Source organism: Schistocerca piceifrons, chromosome X (genome assembly GCF_021461385.2).
Source record: "Schistocerca piceifrons isolate TAMUIC-IGC-003096 chromosome X, iqSchPice1.1, whole genome shotgun sequence".
Classification (NCBI taxonomy): Eukaryota; Metazoa; Arthropoda; class Insecta; order Orthoptera; family Acrididae; genus Schistocerca; species Schistocerca piceifrons.
Window position 1 is genome coordinate 667,121,365 of NC_060149.1, and position 26,697 is coordinate 667,148,061.

Consider the following 26,697-nt stretch of genomic DNA (forward strand, 5'->3'; position numbering starts at 1 on the left):
TACAAACAAAAGTATAACTAGTTATTAAAATCCACTTACCATCAGATGATTGACAGGGGCCATCACTAGCTTCATATACATCAGAAGAACCAAAACTAAATGGCTCGTCTTCACAATTAGCATCATTTTCTGCCATTGTGTGGGAATGTGTGACCGAGCTATGTACAGCACTAGCCATTTTGTGATGTCACATGGTTCACTTTGGAATAAGAGAATGAGTAGCACCGACCTTCTGCCAAAAAAAACCCTCGCTGCAGCAGCAAAATGAGGTGAGTTGTCAGATAGTTTGTTTTGGCATAAGACAAAATGAAACCCCATCGTTTTAAAACTGTGAATAACTCAATTTTTTTTTTAAAAAGTCACTTATTTCAATCTCACATAAGACCACTCAAATGTAGTCCTTTCCCAAAAGCCACAGATTCCATTAATTTATTATGCCTCATTGCTTTGTCAAGTTGCTGCCTTGTGTTTTCCACATTCTTCACTGTTCTGGTGATAGCTACCACACCTCCAGCCATGGAATCAACCACTGAAAGACATGCCAAGGCTGGAACCAAGAACAGAAGAAATCCACCTGATGTACTTGGCAGTGGTGGGACTGTAGGTGTTTAAATCAGTTTTCCTTTTGAGGCTCTTTTAGCTGCAGCCAATGAAAACTCAATACACTTTTTAAATGTTTTTGCTTTTGCTTTTTCTTTGTCTACTCCTTATTCTGGAGCAGGTGATGATCAGGGTTTGGTATCTGACAAATCTAACCCCTTACCCAATTTCAGTTTTCCATGCATTGCTTTATCTACTAAAACTGCAGCCAGATACTGATCAATATCAATATCCCTTCTTGAATGTATTTTCTTGGTTTGGTTGGCTAATATTGTATCTACTGCATGACATCCTGGGAGATCCTTATTTGCTGCCTGCATGATTCCATGACATCAACAGGCTTTGTGTAAAAGACTGACCCCTTTGCCACCATGTGCGAGTTGTTTCTCAAGTTTAGTTCCAGGTCCACAGAAGTAATATTTAGGGATATGAAGTTTCATTGGCAGGTTATTGAAAATACCACTACCTCTGCTGAGTTGCTTCCTGTCATGTTATGCTACTGTGCTGTTTGCGATTTACATGCATTGTTACATAGCAAATCAGCACCATTCATCCACCTGTTATGTGGTGGAGGGAATCCTAACCATGCATTGTTATATGGAAAATTAGTGTCATCCACCCATTTGTTATGTGATGAAGAGAATCCTAACCATTTAACACGATTTTTTTTTTTTTTTGCCTGTCGCCTTATGACATTTCTAATGTGTAAAAACTGCCAGCAGTTTCACTACCACTGTCACCCTTTAAGATGTAAGTTCTAGGGTTTGTTCATTGCACCTTGGGAAATGTAAAAATCTCTGTTGACCAGTATAGAATGTATTATTTTTCAAATGCTGTCTCATGTTTTTAAATATGTACAAAATCATTTACATTAAATTTCTGTTTGTGTTTCTCTGTTTTAATACAACTGTAAACAGCTTTTAGAAGCTCATTATCATGTGTGTTAACAGGACTGATTTTTATTGCCCTGTGATTTTTAGGAGGATATCAGTCCATTTAAAGGAACTGTGAAGGTTAAAATGCATCCACATTTGCCCTTTTATTGTCCAGTCTAAATGCTCCACAATGGATGCTTTCATTTGAGAGAATATTGAATAGTGATGTATTCCATACCATTTCATTAATGCCTTGAGATATATGTTAGAGTACTTGCCACAATTATCTGTTTGTAGATTGTGTGGGGTGCGTTGGTTCCTGTCTGTAGCAGTTGTTTAAACAACCATGCAACAGCCTTCCTCTTCTTTGTTTTCACAGGTAGAGCCCAAGCAAATTTCATGTATGTATCAATGACCATTAAAATATATTTTAAATCTTTGTTCTCCCAAGAATACTTGTATTGTCTCATATCTACAGGGTCTGTCTGCCATAAGTCATTCAAATCTTGAATTATGACCTGCCTACATGGAAAAGTCTTGAATGCTGGTTTATGGAGTTCTTGAACAATTGTCTTCATAATTATTCAGTGATATGTGTTTCTCTTAGCTCAGAAATTATAGAAATAATTTCATTCAAATGTGCTGCAGAGAATGCTGTGGGCAACCATAATTGTTCAACTAGTTTGTTGGGGTCATCTCAATTGATGTATTGGGGTGGTCTGTTGTTAACTTTCTTATTCTGAATATCAATAATTTTACTGACAAGTACTTCCGCTAATGCATGTTTTATATTTTTATATTTCAAGCTGGTGGTAGACTTTTCTCCCACTCCATCGTCTTTCTTGTATACCTCTGTTGTAGGTAATATCTGACCATAATTTTCAATAGCTTTTGGTGAGTAGTTGTCTAGTTTTGTAGTTTTCATGCATATTGCATTCAGCAAATTGGGCATTTATTTGTATGCTCTGTCTCCAATCTGTATTCCATTCTTAGCTAAACTTATAGGTTGAGTGCACAGCATATATCGTTTTCCCTTGCTTACCCCGTAAGTTCTGTCTCTCTGACTATTGCTGTAATGTTAAATGAAATCACCAATAGCATCTTCTTCATGAGCTTTATTGAGCATATCTTGGATGCCTTACAACATGCTGTTCAGAAGAAATCTCCACCCCCTCATACTCTTACAGATTTACAGACAGCCGTGCAGGATTCATGGTGTCAGTTCTCTCCAGCACTGTTTCAGACTTTAGTTGAGTCCATGCCACATTATGTTGTGGCACTTCTGTGTGCTCACGGGGGCCCTACATGATTTTAGGCAAGTGTACCAGTTTCTTTGGCTCTTCAGTGTATTTATGGATGTGATTGCTGCCAGTGAATGTTCTGCAATTGCATAATAATAAAATAATGGCTCTTTCTGTCTATTTATGCACAATACATTACATTAGTTTATGTTGAAGGTCAGCTGCCAATCACTGAACCAGGCATTGATGCTTTGCAGTCCGTCCTGCATTTTGCTACAATTTTCTAGCGTTACGACTTCTCTGTGTACAGTAGCATTGGGGAGGGGTGGTTAGTGCTTGACATGTCAGTGGTATTTGATAAGCCACATATATCCCTGGGGTCATGCCAAATGATGGGCACCTCTAGCAGCTCAGTCTTTGTTGACTCAGTATGGGTTTGGCAGTTCTGAGTTTTCTGAGCTGGGGAGTGGTGAACACCACCAGTTCTCTGTAGCTATAAGGTCTGGGCATGCTTCAGTGACCACTGCGTGTTATGGCAGTGGAACATTGTGTATCACAGGGATCTTTGCTTAATTGCCTGGATCACGATGATGGGAAAAAACTCTACGAAAAGCCCTCAACCCCAGGGTCCTTCACACTAATGAGATGCACAGCTGTTGAGGCAAAACATTCTTTAGTGGGAAACCTCTGGGGAGCCTGCCACACTTCAGCTCTATGAATACAGCAATATTTGACCACAATACCATTACTGTCGACATTGCTCCATTGTAGCTGCAATACAAGGTGATGTTGTGGTATAGCTGGGCAGTATTGCTGATGTTACAGGTAGTTGTTGAAATACTGCCCAGAGATTGCCGGTGTCAGCCAATAAATGTGAAAAATATTTCATATTGCTGGGCAGAATCTGTCTCTTTCCCTGTCTGTAATTTGGTTCCCTCTTGGTCTTGCCTTTGTTTCCTGCTTTTCTCACTGCAGCCATATGCTGAGCAAAAACAATTTCATTGAGCTTTTGTTCAGACGTTTTACCACCTGTTTTGCAGTTGTTTGTTGCGTACTCACAAACAATGAATGTCATAAATGTGATTCATCTATGGCCAGAGAGATGGGATGTCGAAAGCAGTGTATACAAAATCCTCAGTTAGGAAAACAACAGTTGGCAAGTTGTTGCCATGAGCTTGGAATCACACTTGAGGAAACATACAAACAACTCTGAAGTCTTTTAACCTATGCTAAATGCAAGGCAAAAAAGCTGCATAGGGAGTATGGAAGTGGAGTATGCTCTTCTTCCACATGGTTTGCATCTGATACCATGAGTTTGTCTTGAGATGCTCCTGAAGCAGGAAATAAATTTTGTTGTGAGCTTCATCATGTATGCTTCTGTGTGCTTGTGAAATAGAAATCAAGATTGTATTCTCATTTCAAACTTACTTTAACAAAATCCCTCACTCCTTCTGCCAAAACATTGCATATTTTGATACTGAAGTGGCTGATCTCTGTATGTTTGGTGCAACATGTCCCTATCAATCTGTTCGAAAATACTGTTGATGTGAGCTCACAGTTCTGGTAAGTTTGTTGGCAGAGGAGGCATAAACACTGAATCTTTCATACAACCTCATACCAAAAAGTTGCATGGGGTTAGGTCATGAGAGTATGGAGGCCATAACATAAATTGCTGATCATCAAACACACCATGACTGATCCATTGGTTTCTCAATTTCCTGTTTTAGAATTCATGAAAATCTCAATGGAAGAACGGTGGGGCACCATGAAGTCCACACTGTCAATCTCCAATTGTGGTGAGAGCCAATGTTCTGGCAATTCAGACACATGTATCCTGTAACAGTCTTTTCACAGAAGAAAAAAGAACTCTAACTATAAAACCATGAGACTGCGCAGAATACATTAATTTTTGGTGAATCCTGAATATCCTGTGCAATAGCATGGGAATTCTCTCTCTCCTGGATTCACACATTGTGCCTGTTCACTGTCCATTCACAAAAGTGTCACTTCATCATTGAGGATGAATTTCTCACAAAACCCATCCTCTTCCGTAAGCTGTTGCAACTTTGCCGAGAATCCAAAGCATGTGACTTTGTCATTAGGAGTCAGGACTTGTAGCAAATGCAAGTAGTAAGGCTTGAGATTTAGTCATTTCCTTAAGATCTTCCAAACAATCGGTTGTGGTATGTTCAGCTCCCTGCTTACTCTGTTCATTGACTTCTGTATGTGGTCAACTGTTTCTTCACTTATTGCAGGCCGATCATGGATTTCCCCTAGCAGAGGCATCCTGAAGCTTTAAAGAGTGCATACCATCACCAAATGGACTTGGCAGTTGGTGGATCTTTGTTGAACTTCATTCTGAAGTGTCATTGCACTGTTACAATGGACTGGCATGAATACATTTCAAGCACAGCATATGCTTTCTCAGTAGCCGTCGCCATCTAGCCTAACTGCACACCGCTGCTCTGTCACGGCAGAAATCTGAAGTGTGGCTACAACAATAGAATACTGTCTGAGTTTTTCTATATGAATGCTGAATTTTATGAGAATATGTCAAGTAATGTAGCAACAGTAAATTTATGAAATCACTTCAATGATTTATAATATCCATATTTTTTCTTTTTTTTTACTGAGTGGGAAAACTAAACTAGTAAGAAACTCTTGTGTTATTTGATGCTTTTGGATTCAGCTGTTAGTTGCTAGATACGTACTGTTACAAAATGCAACTGAGAACCATGGGCTGCACACATACTTGCTCTGGGCCACATGTGGCCTGTGGGCTGCAGTTTGACAACCACTGGTCTACAGCCACAGGCCTCTCCTTCTGCTCACCTGCGTTTGCAAACATTGTTTAGTGAGAAGTGGATGATGATCTTCATGAAAGCAACCACGGCCTGGATCTATCTGCCAGATGGAGCAGATCCCAAAAGGAGGCCACTTGAGATGGATGTTCAGAGAGGCTAACTGGATGCATTATAGCCAGTTAGCTGTTTTTGAGCGATATGAATACGTCCAGGATTGGATGGATCACATTATAGCAATGGTTCACCAAGCTCTGCTGCTATCAGAAACACCTAGGAGGTAGCCTGTCCCTTGGTGGAATGATGAGTGTCATTCGGCAGTCAGGGATAGGAGGATGACTATGGAAAGTCCAGTCAGTGCCCTACAGGTGAGAATCTTCCAACGAGGGCAAAGGCAAGGAGAATAATTCAAGAGAGTAAGATGAAGTCTTGACAGGAGTTCCTGAACTCTAGCAGTAAGTCCGCTTCTGCAAGTAAAGTATGGAGAAATTAGAAGGATTTCCATATTATGAAAACATTATAGCCAGGGTCTAGGTTTCTGTCGTTATTAGGTGACACAGGATATGATTGATTTTGATGTTCATTCCAACAACATGGAGGAATACATCTGATCTTTCTCTCTGTCAGAGTTGGATTCCGCATAATCCATAGCTCATGATACCACACTGAATCACAACCTAATAACGTACATCATGCTAAAGCAGTTGGACCAGCAGTCGAATGAAGTCCTCCTTCAGTTTTTTAATGAAATATGATTGACAGGAGTATTTTCCAACTTGTGGAAGGAAGCTATTTTAATACCAGGTAAGGATCACACTAACCCCAGTAGTTATAATAGTATCAGTCTCACAAGCTGTGTAGGTAAGAAACTGGAGCATATGATCAACTGGTGCCTATGGGTAGTGTGGTTTCTCAAAACCAGGTCAGTACTAAGTTGCTCCCATCGCAGTTTCGCAAGGGATCACTTCACACTCTATAACCTGATCCTGTTAGAAGATGCAATTCAACAAGCTTTCCTGCATAGGCAATACCTTGTCGGTGTATTCCTTGATTTGGAAAAGAACTATGATACTACTTGAAGGCATAACATTTTGTTGCAGCTCTACCAGTGCAGTTTCTGTGGACGTCTCCTCACTATCCTACAGTCCTTTCTTTCAGAAAGGTATTTTAGGTACATGGTTGGGAATTTTCTGTCTGTTTTAAGCAGGAGGGTGGCATCCCTTAAGCGAGTCTTTTAAGTGTAATGATGTTCACCATAGTGATAAACGTTATTACATCCACAGTAAGGAGTCCCATACACTGTTCCTTATTGATGGATGAATTCTTCATCTTCTGTGCCTCCTTCAACATTGAAACAGCTACTTTACAATAGAGTATTTGACTTTTTGCTGGTACTTGTATTAAATATTTAATTATGTCGTTTTATGGTAATAAAATGCTTTTTTCCTCATGAATTTCAGTATTTAAGAAAAAAAATAGTTTGAAAGCCCACTAAAATGTTCCATTTGACTCATGTGAGGCCTGTGACATCACTGGCTAGCATGCTGTTCCTATTGTCATAAAACTCATTCACAGTGATACCTTATTTTGGAGTTTATGTTTTGGAAAATGGACTACAAATGGTGTGTAGTACCACATTGTACAAATAAACACTCCTGAAAAAATTTTTTTTGATCATTCCAAAGAATGAGATGATACATAAATTATGGTTGCAACTTGCTTACAGGGATCCAAATGATATGGTGATCACTGTGTGTGTTTATTCTAGGATGATTCTGAAGTTAGTAAACACATCATGTGAACAAATTTTCACATGTAGCAGCATGATAGACAGTGTGCAGAACTTCGAATACAATGTTTGCAAGAATGGTACTCATTCATGGCATTCATTTTTTTCCCACTTAATACTACTGTCCTCTTAAGTTTACTTTATTTGTAATACTATTATGTAAGAGCCTTAAATTCTATATCATATGACATTCTAATATCTGTTTTCATTTATTAGCTTCATTATACATCTGATCAATTTAACATGATCCCAAACAATCTGAGAAACCATTTAACAATTTACAACCACATTATTCTTCCCAAAAAGTCATCAAAGACAATAATTTATCATTTTCAACTGCCTCCACTGACCCTGTGTTGTGAATCTGTGTGATTTAACAAAGAAAAAATTGAACATTGCATGGAACCTACGAGGAAATGAAATAAGATCAGAGCATTTTGATACAATGAAAGTTGGTCCTCCTTCAGCAATTTTAAATCATAGTGTTTCATCAGCAGTTAAGTACAGTATGTAGTAGAACACCAGATAATTTAAGATTCTTCTGTGTCAACTGCATATTTCATAGACATAATATTGTGGTGGCTAAAATTACTGATTTGGACAAAAAGAAAAACTGCAATGTGTAAAGCTGTTGAAGGCAAACATGATGTTCCCCACAAGTTCATTAAACTATCTGAAAATTGAGAAAAGAGGTACCTGTAAAACAGTGGTGGTTCTGACAACAACCATGGAAATTAACAGTCAGAGTTATCTTCTGAATGGAAAAGTTTCCACTGTGTTTTATTGTTCAGGCTTTTACAGGTTGGCTTGGAAAACTTTTTCGGCATGCTCCAAGCAAATAATCCAGTTCCAGTTTCCCCTCTGTTTTAAGACAATTCTGCGACTTACTGCTGAGTCACAATACTTTCATCCTATTTGCCATGCAATACAGATTTCATGTTTCTATTTCTGGAACATAAAAATCTGGAAGAGACCATAAATACATCAGCTTTCAGAAGGTTTCCACTATCAGTCTTCACAAAATTACTTTCCATCGTTATTTAAAAGTTGTAAATGTGTTTTTCATCTCCAAATAGCTCATCGGATTGCAGAAAAAGTACAGAAAAATATTAGTAACTTTGGTTAACACTCCTATAATACAGATATAGCTTCATCTTCCTGTTAGCTTGTGACATCACCAGAGTTTCAGTCAATAAGAACATTTTCAATCATTTGACCAAATCCTGAAATGTAATGATTTTTAAGCTTTGAGTACATAAAAACGACACATATTTTGTGGGAATATTGACTGAAAATGCTATTTGAATGTTATAATCATTCAGAGTAACAACAATCTGAACCATGTTTTTAACATAGAAAAATAGCCTCTTGGTTTGACAATCAGGCAATTAGAGGAATGAGAAAAGACCACAGGTTTTAAGTTCACTTTGGAGAAAAGGGTTTGTTTTGACTTTAATCACTCCTAGTCACTTTTTAATTTACCTGTTTTGAAACTGGAGGATACTATTATCACTTTGAAGGAAAAGCTGAAATGTCTGGGCATCACTGTTGATGAATGGCTAACATAGCTGCCACACCTTAATGAACAAAAATTAACAATGTCTCAAAGCTATAATCATCCTCATATGTGTCTGTCATTGGTCTTAGGGAGCAGACAGAGCACATGTGCTCCAATTTTATAAAGCCTTCAGGGTAGCCCAGCTCCAGTACAGATGCCAGTTGTATGGCTCAGCAAGGCCTTCATACCTCAAAATGCTCGCTGCCATTAGGAGTATAAACGAGTTTCAATGCAGAATACATTGTTGCAACGAGTCCCCTTCCTCACTTCATCTCCCTCTTCCCTTCTATGCCAGTCGGGTGAGGTATAAATTGCAAAAAATAAAAAATGTGGTATGGGTCACTATACTATTGGCTGGGGGTATCAAAGCAGCCTGCATGGTTTACATGTTTTCCAAGATGGTGGATACCATATGACCTAATAATCAAACATGGCGGGTCCAAGATGGTAGAAGGTCAAAGGGTCACCAAGGTATCAGATATGTAAAGTGTTATGCTAGTCCGACACTATGATGTTACATGTAAAATTGGTGGGAAATTAAAAAATCCATTGTTTCTGTACCAACATCATGTTGAAAACCATGTGATAGGTCACACACAATTATTGTAATTTATGACATACTATGTCTGCCACAATCACACGTGGCTACTTCTATATTTATGCCAGTCTTATATTTATTACTATAATTTATGATGCAATATAGATGTCAGCTGTTTTTCTGAGATAGCATTCTTTTGAATTAGTATAATTTAAGACATACTATGACGACACTGTCAAACACTGCTGCTCAAAATCAAACACTATGACACATAGGTCAGTGTAAAAATGGTGGGTAAAAAATCACTTACCCCAAGTTTAAAATGGATGAAGCCCTCTGATACAACCTTCATAGTTGTCTGAACTAGACCACTTGACCTAATTTTAAACCTATATGTCTCACTTGTGCAACGTGCATGGTTCTCAAATGACTGCAACTGCCGAGCAAATGTAGGAAAGAATAGGAAATGTGGGAGGTATACACTTGCATTTCTTTATTTGTTTAAAAATTGTCACTCATGCTGGTCCATTTGCAGAACACATGCTGCACTGGACAGTGTCCTGCACTGCCCTGTTCACCGTGGCCTTGGACTAACTGCTGACAGGTGCACAGCATGACTCCACCATGCATCACTCAATACCCTGTCATGACAAGCCCCTTGCCCACTGTGGTCTGCTGGCTTCATCACCCCACCCACCACTGTCACACGACCCCCACCCCTGTGTGCTGAAGCAGCTGGCTTATATCACTTCCTAATCATCCTCCCACAATATGGTAGCACCAAGCAGAGATAACCTTACAAGCAAAATGATTTTTAAAGTGGAATTTTGTCTGCCCATTCAATAGAGTGGTTCCAAATTAGTCTAGTGCAATATTCATTTAGTCAGTATGTATTATCAGGGGCAATAAACTGTATGTTGGTTCCCTGGTTCTACTTCTAGTCGATGGTAACCACTCTTTAGGTCTATCGTGGAAACGTACTTTGACTGCCGTAAAATATTCACAGTTCCTGTAATGTTAGGTAAGCAATGTGCACCTGTCATTATTCTGCTATTTAGTAGTGATAAACAAAACAGAAAGTATACTTTTTAACTGTGTGATGACCTCTTTGGTAGGAGATGTCAGCAGCTCCCAGTGGACTAGTAGTTTTCTCTTTTATGCCATCAGTAATTCCAGGGCCATAAATCCTTTCACAATCAGTTGTAAGTGCTGGCAGGCTCTACACAGTTTTCAATACACAGGAGTTTATCTCCAGTCAGAATTCTGTATTGTGCCATGAGGATTAAACAGATCCTGAAATTCCAACAACAGCTTCTCCATAGCTACCCTCTCAGCTCCCTTCAAAGCCTCCACTTTTTACACATAATGCAGCTGTACTAGTGGCTTGCTTCTGGCAATGCTATATTCTTGACTTGTCCAGGTTATCTCTGTCTAGCACATTTAAATTAACAACTAATAACCCCTATTCAAAATGTACTGATGGGAACTGCACTCTCACTGTCTATATCCTCTTTGTGTGTGATACTTCAATGCATAAAACATCATGGTGCATCCAATACATCATTCCCCTTTAGTGGTTCTACTACACATAACATGTGAGCAGGTCGTTCTGTTCCCATGCACACCCAACATAGTTGTTTGATGCCATATGGCACTTTATCATGTGATTTTTCCTGCAGTTTAATTGGTTTGTCTTTCATGAGGAACTAACATTATGACATTATGTCAGTAGTGATAGTTTCCCCCAGCTGGAACAATGTTCCACTGAATTCTAATGTGCATCACCAAAGGTCAGTTTTAGAATCCTAAGATTGTGCAGTACCCCTCCTCTATATGGGACACAACTTCCACATTCTCCCAGAACCATTCCACTCCTACTTGGAAACTCAATAATGCTAAACTTGGTAACTCCACATCACCATCCTCAGGCCTGGGGGCCAACCTTTGAGAGCCTCCCAATGCTGTAGTGAAGTACCACCGAAAACTCCAGTGTTGAAATGAGCTAATTGTGTAGGCAGCAGCTATATGAATTAAACTCACTGTTGACATAACCAAAGTGATACACGTTTAGTCCTGCATTCCTTCCCTCCACCACACTCCCACGCCCCTAATTGCTATTCATCAAGAGGAAATGTTGCAAACAGCAGACAGCGCCATCTCTCAGGAGTGTTTTGTATTAGGCCTATATTTATAATTGGATAATTATCATATTTACTACTTTTCTAGTATTTTTAAGGTGCATGACATAAATAAAGGTTATACAACAATCAATTTGGAGCAATTCCATTACAAAGTCTATTGACTTTTTATCTGGTCCCCACCAACAGAAATAAGCAACAGCTGCTGCTGGTTCTCACTGTCAGCACTCATGACTTGATAATATGCAGAGAGTAATGTTATAGAATAATTCCTCCCATTGAAATCATAAGTATATAAACTTAATTTAATATCGATATCCCTGTAATTAATATAGCTATCAAAAGAGGCTATATATCTTTTAGTGAAAAATTTTCTTACAATTCATTTAGGTGGAAATTACTATATCTTAAATGGTTCAGGAGATTTCTGAGGTGACCAACTTCACTGAATCACTCTCAATAACACATAATGCAGGGATCCCAAAACACATCTCTGGGTATGCCAGAAGATGCTATCTGTCAATGATTTTCCATCCAAGATAACATGCTGCTTCCTCTCTGTTGAAAGTGTTAAAGAGATGGTAAAACACAATGTTTTGTTGTACAGCTTGTAAGATTTTTTCAACCAGATTAATAAGACAATGCAAGTTATTTGAGGGTATGTGTAGTGTCTGTGTCTGTTTTCTGCTGTTGTATGAAGATAGCACTGAAATAAGTGATGTAGTTTAGTTCAGCAATTCAGCATGTGCATCTTACAATATTCATAATACACCATGTGATGAAACATATCCGGACACGTGGCTGAAAATGACTTACAAGTTTTTGGCGCCCTCCATCAGTAATGCTGGAATTCAGCACGGTGTTGGCCCACCCTTAGCCTTGATAACAGTTTCTGCTCTCGCAGGCATATGTTCAATCAGGTGCTGGGAGGTTTCTTGGGGAATGGCAGCCCATTCTTCATGGAGTGCTGCACTGAGAAGAGGTATTGATGTTGGTCGGTGAGGCCTGGCATGAAGTCGGTGTTCCAAAACATCCCAAAGGTGTTATATAGGATTCAGGTAAGTACTCTGTGCAGGCCAGTCCATTACTGGGATATTATTATCGTGTAACCACTCCGCCACAGGCCGTCACTATGAACAGGTGTTCAATCGTGTTGAAAGATGCAATCGCCATCCCTGAATTGCTCTTCAACAGTGGGAAGCAAGAATGTGCTTAAAACATCAGTGTAGGCATGTGCTGTGATAGTGCCATGCAAAACAAGAGGTGCAAGCCTCCTCCATGAAAAACACAACCACACCATAACACCACTGCCTCCAAATTTTACTGTTGTCATTATACACACTGGCAAATGACGTTTACTGGGCATTCATGATACCCACACCCTTTCATTAGATCGCCACATTGTGTTCCATGATTCATCACTCCACACAACATTTTTCCACTGTTCAATTGTCCAATGTTTACGCTCCTTACACCAAGTGAGGTGTCATTTAGCATTTGTCGATGCGATGTGTGGCTTATGAGCAGCCACTTGACCATGAAATCCAAGTTTTCTCACCTCCCACCTAACTGTCACAGTACTTGCAGTGGATCCTGATGCAGTTTGGAATTCCTGTTTGATGGTCTGGATAGATGTCTGCCCATTACACATTACGACCCTCTTAAATTGTCGGCAGTCTCTGTCAATCAACAGGCAAGGTCAGTTTGTACGCTTTTGTGCTGTACATGTCACTTCATGTTTCCACTTCACTATCACATTGGAAGCAATGGACCTAGGGATGTTTATGAGTGTGGAAATATCATATACAGACGTATGATACAAGTGACACCCATTCATCTGACCATGTTCGATGTCTAACGACTACTGAGGTTGCTGATATGGAGTACCTCACAGTAGATGGCAGCACAATGCACCTAATATGAAAAACATGTGTTTTTAGAGGTGTTCACATACTTTTGATCACATAGTGTAAATAGTCACTTAAAAAGTAAAAATAGTAACGTTTATGAGCCCATAACTCTTAAAAATAAAGAGGTAAAAAACAGTGGACATGATTATATGACTGATTGATATGTTTACTTATCTGTAGTACAATACAAATTGTATGGATGTCATCAATTGTTGGTAAAGTGTTTCTTATTAAAGAAACATACATGGATTCATACAACTTTTTTTTGATTCTTATAATTAGTCTTACCTTATTTATAATTTTGCCATATACTGTAGCTTAATTCATGGGGTATTTATGAATTATAGGTGCCTATCTATAATCATTTCAAATATCCATTTACATTGTAATAGCTTTACTTAATAAATATGTTTTTAGCTTTTGGGTAAAGGTATAAAGTTCATTTACACCTTTAATTTTGCATGGCAACCTGTTGTACAGTTTTAGGCCATTATACAGCATACAGTTGTGTGTTTTTGACTTGTTTTTCCTGTTTATGTTTAAGTTGTGACTAAATCTAGTTTCATTGTCATGTGTTGAGCTGTTTGCAGTACACAGATGAATATTTTTTCTTATGTTCATTATAGTTTGGAAAATGTATTCACATGGGAGAGTCAGAATTTCTAGCTTTTTGAATAAATCAGTCCTGCAGGCCCTATTGCTAAATTTTTTATTATCCTTATAGTTCTTTTCTGCATCTTAAATACAGTCTGAATGTTCCCAGCACTTGTTACCCACAACATGATTCCCTAAGAGAAGATTGAATGTATGTATCCAAAATGTATCACTTTGATGCATGAAATATTGCAAATTGGTGCACATATTCACAAAGTTGTTGTTGTTGTGGTCTTCATCCTGAGACTGGTTTGATGCAGCTCTCCATGTTACTCTATCCTGTGCAAGCTTTTTCATCTCCCAGTACCTACTGCAACCTACATCCTTCTGAATCTGCTTAGTGTATTCATCTCTTGGTCTCCCTCTATGATTTTTACCCTCCACGCTGCCCTCCAATACTAAATTGGTGATCCCTTGATGCCTCAGAACATGTCCTACCAACCGATCCCTTCTTCTGGTCAAGTTGTGCCACAAACTTCTCTCCTCCCCAATCCTATTCAATACTTCCTCATTAGTTATGTGATCTACCCATCTAATCTTCAGCATTCTTCTGTAGCACCACATTTCGAAAGCTTCTATTCTCTTCTTGTCCAAACTATTTATCGTCCATGTTTCACTTCCATACATGGCTACACTCCATACAAATACTTTCAGAAATGTCTTCCTGACACTTAAATCTATACTCAATGTTAACAAATTTCTCTTCTTCAGAAACGCTTTCCTTGCCATTGCCAGTCTACATTTTATATCCTCTCTACTTCGACCATCATCAGTTATTTTGCACCCCAAATAGCAAAACTCCCTTACTACTTTAAGTGTCTCATTTCCTAATCTAATTCCCTCAGCATCACCCGACTTAATTCGACTACATTCCATTATCCTTGTTTTGCTTTTGTTGATGTTCATCTTATATCCTCCTTTCAAGACACTGTCCATTCCATTCAACTGCTTTTCCAAGTCCTTTGCTGTTTCTGACAGAATTACAATGTCATCGGCGAACCTCAAAGTTTTTATTTCTTCTCCATGAATTTTAATACCTACTCCGAATATTTCTTTTGTTTCCTTTACTGCTTGCTCAATATACAGATTGACCAACATCGGGGAGAGGCTACAACCCTGTCTTACTCCCTTCCCAACCACTGCTTCCCTTTGATGTCCCTCGACTCTTATAACTGCCATCTGGTTTCTGTACAAATTGTAAATAGCCTTTCGCTTCCTGTATTTTACCCCTGTCACCTTTAGAATTTGAAAGAGAGTATTCCAGTCAACATTGTCAAAAGCTTTCTCTAAGTCTACAAATGCTAGAAATGTAGGTTTACCTTTCCTTAATCTTTCTTCTAAGATAAGTCTTAAGGTCAGTATTGCCTCACGTGTTCCAGTGTTTCTACGGAATCCAAACTGATCTTCCCCGAGGTTGGCTTCTACTAGTTTTTCCATTCGTCTGTAAAGAATTCGTGTTAGTATTTTGCAGCTGTGACTTATTAAACTGATAGTTCGGTAATTTTCACATCTGTCAACACCTGCTTTCTTTGGGATTGGAATTATTATATTCTTCTTGAAGTCTGAGGGTATTTCGCCTGTTTCATACATCTTGCCACCAGATGGTAGAGTTTTGTCCGGACTGGCTCTCCCAAGGCCGTCAGTAGTTTCAATGGAATGTTGTCTACTCCGGGGGCCTTGTTTTGACTCAGGTCTTTCAGTGCTCTGTCAAACTCTTCACACAGTATCATATCTCCCTTTTCACTTTCATCTACATCCTCTTCCATTTCCATAATATTGTCCTCAAGTACATCACCTTTTATAGACCCTCTATTTACTCCTTCCAGCTTTCTGCTTTCCTTTCTTTGCTTAGAACTGGGTTTCCATCTGAGCTCTTGATATTCATACAAGTCGTTCTCTTATCTCCAAAGGTCTCTTTAATTTTCCTGTAGGCAGTATCTATCTTACCCCTAGTGAGATAGGCCTCTACATCCTTACATTTGTCCTCTAGCCATCCCTGCTTAGCCATTTGCACTTCCTGTCGATCTCATTTTTGAGAGGTTTGTATTCCTTTTTGCCTGCTTCATTTACTGCATTTTTATATTTTCTCCTTTCATCAATTAAATTCAATATTTCTTCTGTTACCCAAGGATTTCTACTAGTCCTCGTCTTTTTACCTACTTGATCCTCTGCTGCCTTCGCTACTTCGTCCCTCAAAGCTACCCATTCTTCTTCTACTGTATTTCTTTCCCCCATTCCTGTCAATTGTTCCCTTATGCTCTCCCTGAAACTCGGTACAACCTCTGGTTCTTTCAGTTTATCCAGGTCCCATCTCCTTAAATTCCCACCTTTTTGCAGTTTCTTCAGTTTTAATCTACAGGTCATAACCAATAGATTGTGGTCAGAGTCCACATCTGCCCCTGGAAATGTCTTACAATTTAAAACCTGGTTCCTAAATCTCTGTCTTACCATTATATAATCTATCTGATACCTTTTAGTATCTCCAGGGTTCTTCCATGTATACAACCTTCTTTCATGATTCTTAAACCAAGTGTTAGCTATGATTATGTTGTGCTCTGTGCAAAATTCTACCAGGCGGCTTCCTCTTTCATTTCTTAGCCCCAATCCATATTCACCTACTATGTTTCCTTCTCTCCCTTTTCCTATGCTCGAATTCCAGTCACCCATCACTATTAAATTTTCGTCTCCCTTTACAATCTGAATAATTTCTTTTATTTCATCATACATTTCTTCAATTTCTTCGTCATCTGCAGATCTAGTTGGCATATAAACTTGTACTACTGTAGTAGGTGTGGGCTTCGTATCTATCTTGGCCACAATAATGCGTTCACTATGCTGTTTGTAGTAGCATACCCGCATTTCTGTTTTCCTATTCATTATTAAACCTACTCCTGCATTACCCCTATTTGATTTTGTGTTTATAACCCTGTAGTCACCTGACCAGAAGTCTTGTTCCTCCTGCCACCGAACTTCACTAATTCCCACTATATCTAACTTCAACCTATCCATTTCCCTTTTTAAATTTTCTAACCTACCTGCCCAATTAAGGGATCTGACATTCCACGCTCCGATCCGTAGAACGCCAGTTTTCTTTCTCCTGATAACGACATCCTCTTGAGTAGTCCCCGCCTGGAGATCCGAATGGGGGACTATTTTACCTCCGGAATATTTTACCCATGAGGACGCCATCATCATTTAATCATACAGTAAAGCTGCATGCCCTCGGGAAAAATTACGGCTGTAGTTTCCCCTTGCTTTCAGCCGTTCGCAGTACCAGCACAGCAAGGCCGTTTTGGTTATTGTTACAAGGCCAGATCAGTCAATCATCCAGACTGTTGCCCTTGCAGCTACTGAAAAGGCTGCTGCCCCTCTTCAGGAACCACACGTTTGTCTGGCCTCTCAACAGATATCCCTCCGTTGTGGTTGCACCTACGGTACGGCTATCTGTATCGCTGAGGCACGCAAGCCTCCCCACCAACAGCAAGGTCCATGGTTCATGGGGGGGGGGGATTCAAAAAGTATAACATGCTATATGTAGCTTCTATACCTATTTCAATTGTCAGTCTACACTCAATCCCGAGAATTTGGTGCCATTACAGGTTATAATATATCATCATTAATTTTTAATCTAGCACCATTGTGTTGTTTCTTCACCCAGAAGTCCATACAACTAGTTTTATTTTCATTTAGAGTTACTTTATTTTTCAGTGACCCATTGTGGACATCTTTGAGGATAGCATTAGCCTTTTTTGTCACCTGTGTTGGAGTTTTAGGTGCGATCGCTATGTTGCGATACATCTCGGTCACCTCTTGTTCGCATTGACGGCACTTTGAACAGTGGATGTTACATTTCAGATGTGTTACAATCCGTGGCTCTACCCTTCATTCGATCCCTGCGAAACCGTACACTTCAGCAGGATAATGCACGACCGCATGCTGCAGGTCCTGTATGGGCCTTTCTGCACAAAGAAAATGTTCGACTGCTGCCCTGGTCAGCACATTCTCCAGATCTCTCACCAACTGAAAACATCTGGTCAATGGTGGCCGAGCAACTGGCTCGTCACAATACGCCAGTCACTACTCTTGATGAACTGTGGTATCGTGTTGAAGCTGCATAGGCAGCTGTACCTGTACACGCCATCCAAGCTCTGTTTGATTCAATGCCCAGGCATATCAAGGGCGCTATTACAGCCAGAGGTGGTTGTTCTGGGTACTGATTTCTCAGGATCTATGCACCCAAATTGCGTGAAATTGTAATCACATGTCAGTTCTAGCATAATATATTTGTCCAATGAATACCTGTTTATCATCTGCATTTCTTCTTGGTGTAGCAATTTTAATGGGCGGTAGTGTCTAATATTCTTCAAGGAACTATTGAGTTTATTGAGAAGCGTCTCTTTTGCATATTGCTTCAAGTTTATTGTACATAGCCCTGGATGTTTCACAACAGAACACATGTGACTTTATGTTTTTGCCATATCTCCTCATTATGTAATGGTTCACCTTGCTTTACCGCTACTGCCATTTATTTTATTTTATTTTTTTTTTCCTCCTATGCAGCATTTACTTCTTCTTTCAAATGATTACATTGTGTCCGCAGTATCACATAGTTCTTGTGTAGTAAACACTATTGATTTCAACGTGCCACAATGTACTGTTACCCTTGAGCACTTGATTATCAAGCATGAAATTCTCTGTTTTCCTCAGCCATTTTGAAGCGTTTTTCTTCTTTTTCTGCATTTATTTGTTGATTAAGCGACATTCTAGACTTTTACTTTCAAATGTGGCTGTTTTTCCGAGTTGTAAAATGTAAACTTTCACGGCCAGAATCATCACAATTAATAAAATACTCCAGGCTATTATGCTATTTTGCTGTTTTCACTTCAAAACCCAACGTTTCGTCCCCATCTGTGGAGGACATTTTCAAGGGGGTTGTAGCTCTGTTGAATGTCTGATTCACACCATGGCTTGCTACTGACTACAGCAAAATTCTGCTTCCACGAGCTTCCGCGCAATGGCGTAATGTCACATGTTTTGAATACCCAAGCGCAACTCACCGTTGTCGGCTGCTGTAGTTCACTGTTGCTATCATCCCATGGTGGAAGACTGGTACACATCTTCTTCAGCACCAGAATCTGAATTTCACGCCCTCCCCCTTCCTATTAAAATTCCTGGGGTGCTTCACAATATCTATGGTCTCCCTTTATAGCCTTTCGTGGTACCTGTTTGTGCCTTCCAGCACGTGAGTCCAGTCAAAATGAATGTACTGGTCTCCTGGTTGTATAGCATGTTCTGCAACAGATGATCTGTCAATCTCCCCTCTTCTGCAAATGCCCTTGTGCTCATCAAGTCGTTTTTTGACAGTTCTTATTGTAGTACCCACATACACCTCCTCACAACTAGACAGAATCCTATAAATTCCAGCTTTTTCCAGCGGTTGGTGAGCATTCTTGGCCGATTTTAGATGATCTTGTATCTTCCATGTGGGTGAGTAAATTACTGTGATGTTCCACTTTCTCAAGATTTTTCCTATGCAGTCAGTCACATCCTTAATGAATGGGAGGAAAACTTTTGATTTCACCAGCACTTGAGCATCACTATGACTTTCGCGTGGTGTCTTAACGCTCTTTTCACCTCAGCAAATAAATAACCATTCTTGAGCAATGCAGTGGCGAGAAATTTTAATTCTGCATAAAGCAGCTCTGCTTCAAAGCCTCGCTTTTGTTGTGGGTGGTGGTTCGAATACTGGTGTAGGTAACAGTCTGTGTGCATGGGTTTCGGTAAACTGTGTGGCCCACTTACCATGTTCTTTCTTGAAAACTAGAACAGCTTGAAAATTTAATCTTCTGCTTGCCTCCTCCCCCTTTGTAAACTGAATCTTCAGATTTATCCCATTCAGATGTTTGTGAAAATGATCCAGTTCCTTCCTATCATGCAGCCACAAAACAAACGTATCATCCACGTAATGGAGCCAGATATTCGGTTTCTTGTTTGCAGTTTCCAATGCTTGCTTCTCGAATTTTTCCGCAGAGAAGTTCGCTGTAACCAAGCTTAAGAGGTGCCCCATAGAGACACCATCCATCTGTTCATCGATCTCTTCATTCCATTTGACATACATAGCTGTGAGGCAATATTTCAAATGGAACAAAGAGTTCTATGAACAGATGGATGGTGTCACTATGGGAAGCCCCTTAAGCCCAGTTATAGATAACTTATTTATGGAAAAATTTGAGGAGCAGGCACTGGCAACAGCAAGCAAGAAACCGAATATTTGGTTCCGTTACATGGATGATATGTTTGTTTTGTGGTGGCATGGCAGGGAGGAACTGGATCATTTTCACAAACATCTGAACGGGATCAGTCCGAAGATTCAGTTTACGAAGGCGGAGGAGGCAGGCAGAAGATTAAATTTTCTTGATGTACTAGTTTTCAAGAAAGAAGATGGTAGCTTGGACCACACAGTTTACAGAAAACCCACACTCACAGACCGTTACCTACACCAGGATTTGAACCACTACCCACAACAAAAGCAAGGCATCATAAAAACGTTGGTGGATAGAGCAACAAAAAGCTGTGAACCAGAGCTGCTTGACACAGAATTAAAACATCTCACCACTGCATTGCTCATGAATGGTTATTCATTCACTGAGGTGAAAAGAGTGTTAAGACCACCACATAGAAATAATAGTGATGCTCAAGCACTAGTGAAATCGAATGTTATCTGCCATTCATTAAGGATGTTACTGACTGCATAGGAAAAATCTTGAGAAAGTGAAACATCGCAGTAATTAGCACACCCACATGGAAGATACAAGATCATCTAAATTGGCCAAGGATGCTCGCCATCCACTGGAAGAAGCTGAAATTTACATGATTTCGTGTACTTGTGAGAAGGTGTACATGGGTACTACAAAAGAACTGTCAAAAAACAACTCGAAGAGCACAAGGGTAACTGCAGAATCAGGAGATTGACAGAAATGCTGTTGCGGAACATGCTATACAGCCAGGAGACCACCACATTCATTTTGACTGGTCTCATGTGCTGGCAGCCACAAACAGATACCGCAAAAGGCTATACAGAGAGGCCATAGGGATTGTGAAGCACCCCATGAACTTTAATAGGAAGGAGGAGGGCGTGGAATTGAATGAAATTTGGATTCCAGTGCTGAAGAAGACATGTACCAGTCTTCCATCATGGGATGATAGTGTCAGTGGATTACGGCAGTCGACAATGGCCAGTTGCACTCATGTATTCAAAATATGTGACATCACACCACTGTGTGGAAGTGGAATTTTGCTGTAGCCAGTAGCGAGCCAGGGTGTGAATTGGACATTCCATAAAGCAATTATCCCCCTTGAAAATGTCCGAATGAGGACGAAATGCCAGGTTTGGGAGTGAAATCCCTTAGACCATGGCATAATAGGCTGGAATATTTTATTAATTGTGTTTTCCCAAGTATCTACAGCAAGCAAAACTAATACCCATACTTAAAAATGGTGGTGTGGAAAATGTTGAAAACTATGGACCAATCTCTGTGTTATCAATCATTTGCAAAATTATTGAAAAACTAATGAAAAATTGATTAATAAGGTACATAAATAACTTTAATCTTCTCTGCAATGAACAACATGGATTCAGGATCAGAAGAGGTAAAGAATCTGCTACAGCACAGTTTACAAAAGACATTCTTGAGGCACAGCAAAAAGGTTATCATGTGAATGGAACTTTCTTGGACTTACCGAAGGAATCTGTAAGCTGACCAAAGAATATTATCATAAATTAGAATTATGAGGAATAAGGGTGGTGGCTAAGAAGTGGTTCTACATCTACATCTACATCTATACTCCGCAAGCCACCTGACGGTGTGTGGCGGAGGGTACTTTGAGTACCTCTATCGGTTCTCCCTTCTATTCCATTCTCGTATTGTTCGTGGAAAGAAGGATTGTCGGTATACCTCTGTGTGGGCTCTAATCTCTCTGATTTTATCCTCATGGTCTCTTCGCGAGATATACGTAGGAGGGAGCAATATACTGCTTGACTCTTCGGTGAAGGTATGTTCTCGAAACTTTGACAAAAGCCCGTACCGAGCTACTGAGCGTCTCTCCTGCAGAGTCTTCCACTGGAGTTTATCTATCATCTCCGTAACGCTTTCGCGATTACTAAATGATCCTGTAACGAAGCGCACTGCTCTCCGTTGGATCTTCTCTATATCTTCTATCAACCCTATCTGGTACGGATCCCACACTGCTGAGCAGTATTCAAGCAGTGGGCGAACAAGCGTACTGTAACCTATTTCCTTTGTTTTCGGATTGCATTTCCCAAGGATTCTTCCAATGAATCTCAGTCTGGCATCTGCTTTACTGACGATCAACATTATATGATCATTCCATTTTAAATCACTCCTAATGCGTACTCCCAGATAATTTATGGTATTAACTGCTTCCAGTTGCTGACCTGCTATTTTGTAGCTAAATGATAAAGGATCTATCTTTCTGTATATTCGCAGCACATTACACTTGTCTACATTGAGATTCAATTGCCATTCCCTGCACCATGCGTCAATTCGCAGCAGATCCTCCTGCATTTCAGTACAATTTTCCATTGTTACAACCTCTCGATACACCACAGCATCATCCACAAAAAGCCTCAGTGAACTTCCAATGTCATCCACAAGGTCATTTATGTATATTGTGAATAGCAATGGTCCTATGACACTCCCCTGCGGCACACCTGAAATCACTCTTACTTCGGAAGACTTCTCTCCGTTGAGAATGACATGCTGCGTCCTGTTATCTAGGAACTCCTCAATCCAATCACACAATTGGTCTGATAGTCCATATGCTCTTACTCTGTTCATTAAACGACTGTGGGGAACTGTATCGAACGCCTTGCGGAAGTCAAGAAACACGGCATCTACCTGTGAACCCGTATCTATGGCCCTCTGAGTCTCGTGGACGAATAGCGTGAGCTGGGTTTCACATGACCGTCTTTTTCGAAACCCATGCTGATTCCTACAGAGTAGATTTCTAGTCTCCAGAAAAGTCATTATACTCGAACACAATATGTGTTCCAAAATTCTACAACTGATCGACGTTAGAGATATAGGTCTATAGTTTTGCACATCTGCTTGACGTCCCTTCTTGAAAACGGGGATGACCTGTGCCCTTTTCCAATCCTTTGGAACGCTATGCTCTTCTAGAGACCTACGGTACACCGCTGCAAGAAGGGGGGCAAGTTCCTTCACATACTCTGTGTAAAATTGAACTGGTATCCCATCAGGTCCAGAGGCCTTTCCTCTTTTGAGCGATTTTAATTGTTTCTCCATCCCTCTGTCGTCTATTTCGATATCTACCATTTTGTCATCTGTGTGACAATCTAGAGAAGGAACTACAGTGCAATCTTCCTCTGTGAAACAAGTTTGGAAAAAGACATTTAGTATTTCGGCCTTTAGTCTGTCATCCTCTGTTTCAGTACCATTTTGGTCACAGAGTGTCTGGACATTTTGTTTTGATCCACCTACTGTTTTGACATAAGACCAAAATTTCTTAGGATTTTCTGCCAAGTCAGTACATAGAACTTTACTTTCGAATTCATTGAATGCCTCTCGCATAGCCCTCCTCACACTACATTTCGCATCGCGTAATTTTTGTTTGTCTGCAAGGCTTTGGCTATGTTTATTATTTGTTGTGAAGTTCCCTTTGCTTCCGCAGCAGTTTTCTAACTCGGTTGTTGTACCACGGTGGCTCTTTTCCATCTCTTACGATCTTGCTTAGCACATACTCATCTAACGCATTATGTACGACGGTTTTGAACTTTGTCCACTGATCCTCAACACTATCTGTACTTGAGACAAAACTTTTGTGTTGAGCCAACAGGTACTCTGAAATCTGCTTTTTGTCCCTTTTTCTAAACAGAAAAATCTTCCTACCCTTTTTAATATTCCTATTTATGGCTGAAATCATCGATGCCGTAACCGCTTTATGATCGCTGATTCCCTGTTCTGCGTTAACTTTTTCAAATAGTTCGGGTGGTTTTAGTGGTACCTAAAAAAACTGTGTGGAATGCGCTGAGGTCTTGTCAAAAGGATTTCTAGTAAAACACTTATCAGATTCAAAATACAATAATATAGGCACCCCACAGGGGAGTGTATTGGGCCTAGTCCTTTTTCTTATTTATGTTAATGATCTTCCACAGAGTGTCAGATGTGGACTAAAAATACATACTGTTCTTTTCGCGGGAATTGCGATCTTTACAAGATGTGTTTCAACTATTTTTTTACATGCGAAGTGCGCACATACAATGTTGTAGCTTGTATGCATGGATGCTGGAGTCGAAATTTGTACGAAAATGACATTTATTGGACTCAAATGGTTTGCAGCTTGCAGGGGTAGCTTGGATTTTAGAGAAGGGAGACAGAAGTGCGAAACCACACAAAGAAAGTGCGTGGGTTGAATTTTATACACTATACAAGGAGATTGATGGGGAGGAATCTGCATTTTAAATTTTGGAAAGTGTGAGCATCAGATTTTTCTTTTGTTACGTCAGATTGCTCTCAGAATTACTAAACAGAACACAGTGTTACGAGCTGCCATAATATCACGTGAAAATTTGGTTTAAGGTTAGCTTTAGTTGCTAGTCCAGTGCAAATTTTTGTGCATCAGTCATGTCTCCCTCAGTATCTTTCCCTTCAGGAGATATAGGTTTCCTTTACATGTTGTATTTGTGTTTTAGTAGTTCATGTGCCTTATTTGTACTGGGGTTAGTCAGTGAAACCACATAAATATTGACCACTGAAGCTTGCAAAACTGTTTCATACACAATCCAGAGTGTTACTTACCAATAAATAAGCCTGCTACAAACACATATTTAAACAAACAACTCTGATACATTACTTCATGTATACTTCACAAAAAAGTTTATGCTACTGTTGCAGTGCCTTAAGGTTTCAGTCCATTCCTTTATGAAACATAAATACCTGACAACATACAGATAAATTCCACTTACTAATCAGTGTGATTATACCCACACAACTTCTTTCACTTCAAGTTGGAGCCATATTGCAATCCATGTCACTGTGAAATACTAAATATGGTACCAGTAGGGTAAAGTGAGGTTAACTGGTCATGGAGGTTAACTGAAGCACTCTATTAAAAATTAACAAGGAGAGAAGTTTTAGTCAAATGAATATTTGGTTATCTAAAGTTGACAGCCCTCCATCACTTCATGTGATGTTTTGGTGCCTAAAGCTGGTTAGTGCAGTGTTAGTAACCACAAGATTTGAGGTAAATATTTTGCTATTAGTGTTTTTCTTCTGCCTGCACTCATTGAGCATCAAATAAGTTGGTGATGCTTTCATTTAAAAGTATGTTTTTAAAGGCCTCATTACATATCTTATTTCCAAATGTTCTTTTGGTTGAGGTTATGCTGTTGCACAATATATTTCATGAGTGCATGTGGGGTTAAGTGCCCACACATTTTGAGGTTAACTGATCAGTTAACCCCACTGAAAACTTGCGTTATAATTACCCTTATACTTACTACTGTATATAAACAGAAGCATTATTAAGCATAATAATTACACATTCTGTGAATTGCAGGGTTTATAATGCCAAGAATTAGGCAGCGAACTACCAATCACAGAGATTATCCACCAGAACTGCTGAAAGACACAGTCAGTCAACATACCCATTAATAAGTGTCTTTACGAAATTTAGAAAGAAGTGTGGGTATTCCTAGTCCAATCCTTAAACAATTCATAGAAAAGGCTGTTTGCCTAGGAGTTGACAATATAAATTTTAGGCTATCAAATGAACATCTACGAATTTTCACAGTAGAGGAGGAAGAAACACTCGCTGTAGATATTACTACTGCAGGCAATATCCATTATGGCTTAACCTCCAAAACTGCAAGGATTGTGGCTTATGAATATGCTACGAGGAATGGAAAATCTGTACCACAGAACTGGGAAAGAGAGAAAATGGCAGGACTGGAATGGCTCAGGGCATTTATGAAACGAAACAGACTTTCATTACGAACACCAGAACAGACAACACTTGTGACAATGGTTGCAATAATCAGTGCTTCTGGAACAGCTGTACCAACATTCCTTGTGTTTCCTAGGGTGCATTTTAAAGATCACATGCTGCATAATGCCCTACCAGGCTCTGGGGATGGAGCCACTGCCTCAGGTTGGATGAACAGTGAACTATTTTTACCAGTCCTGCAGCACTTTGTAAAACATGAAAGGACTACAAAGGAACATCCTAAGCTTATGATTCTTGACAATCATGAAAGCCACACAAGCATAGCAGGAATATCATATGCAAAAGAAAATGCAGTTATTTTGCTTGCTTTGCCTCCTCACACAAGCCATACGCTCCAGCCTCTGGATGTGGGAGTTCTTGCACCTTTCAAGAAGTTCTGTAATACAGAATGTTGTGATCTTATGGCAGATAGAGGAAGATCTATCACAATCTATGATGTTGCTGGACTGGTTGGCAGAGTTTTTCCCCTTGCATTCACCAGCCGAAACATATGCAGTGGTTTTTGGGCATGTGGTATTGAACCACTAAACAGTGGTTTATTTAACTAA

At 39.7% G+C, this 26,697-nt stretch overlaps 1 protein-coding gene across 1 annotated transcript; it reads left to right on the forward strand.

Moving 5' to 3' along the window:
* Positions 1-264: 264 nt before the first annotated feature.
* Positions 265-26,697, forward strand: LOC124722594 (MFS-type transporter clz9-like). Its single transcript, XM_047247729.1, has 2 exons — positions 265-269; positions 25,905-26,697. The coding sequence occupies exons 1-2, from the start codon at positions 265-267 to the stop codon at positions 26,695-26,697; spliced, it is 798 nt and encodes a 265-aa protein (XP_047103685.1).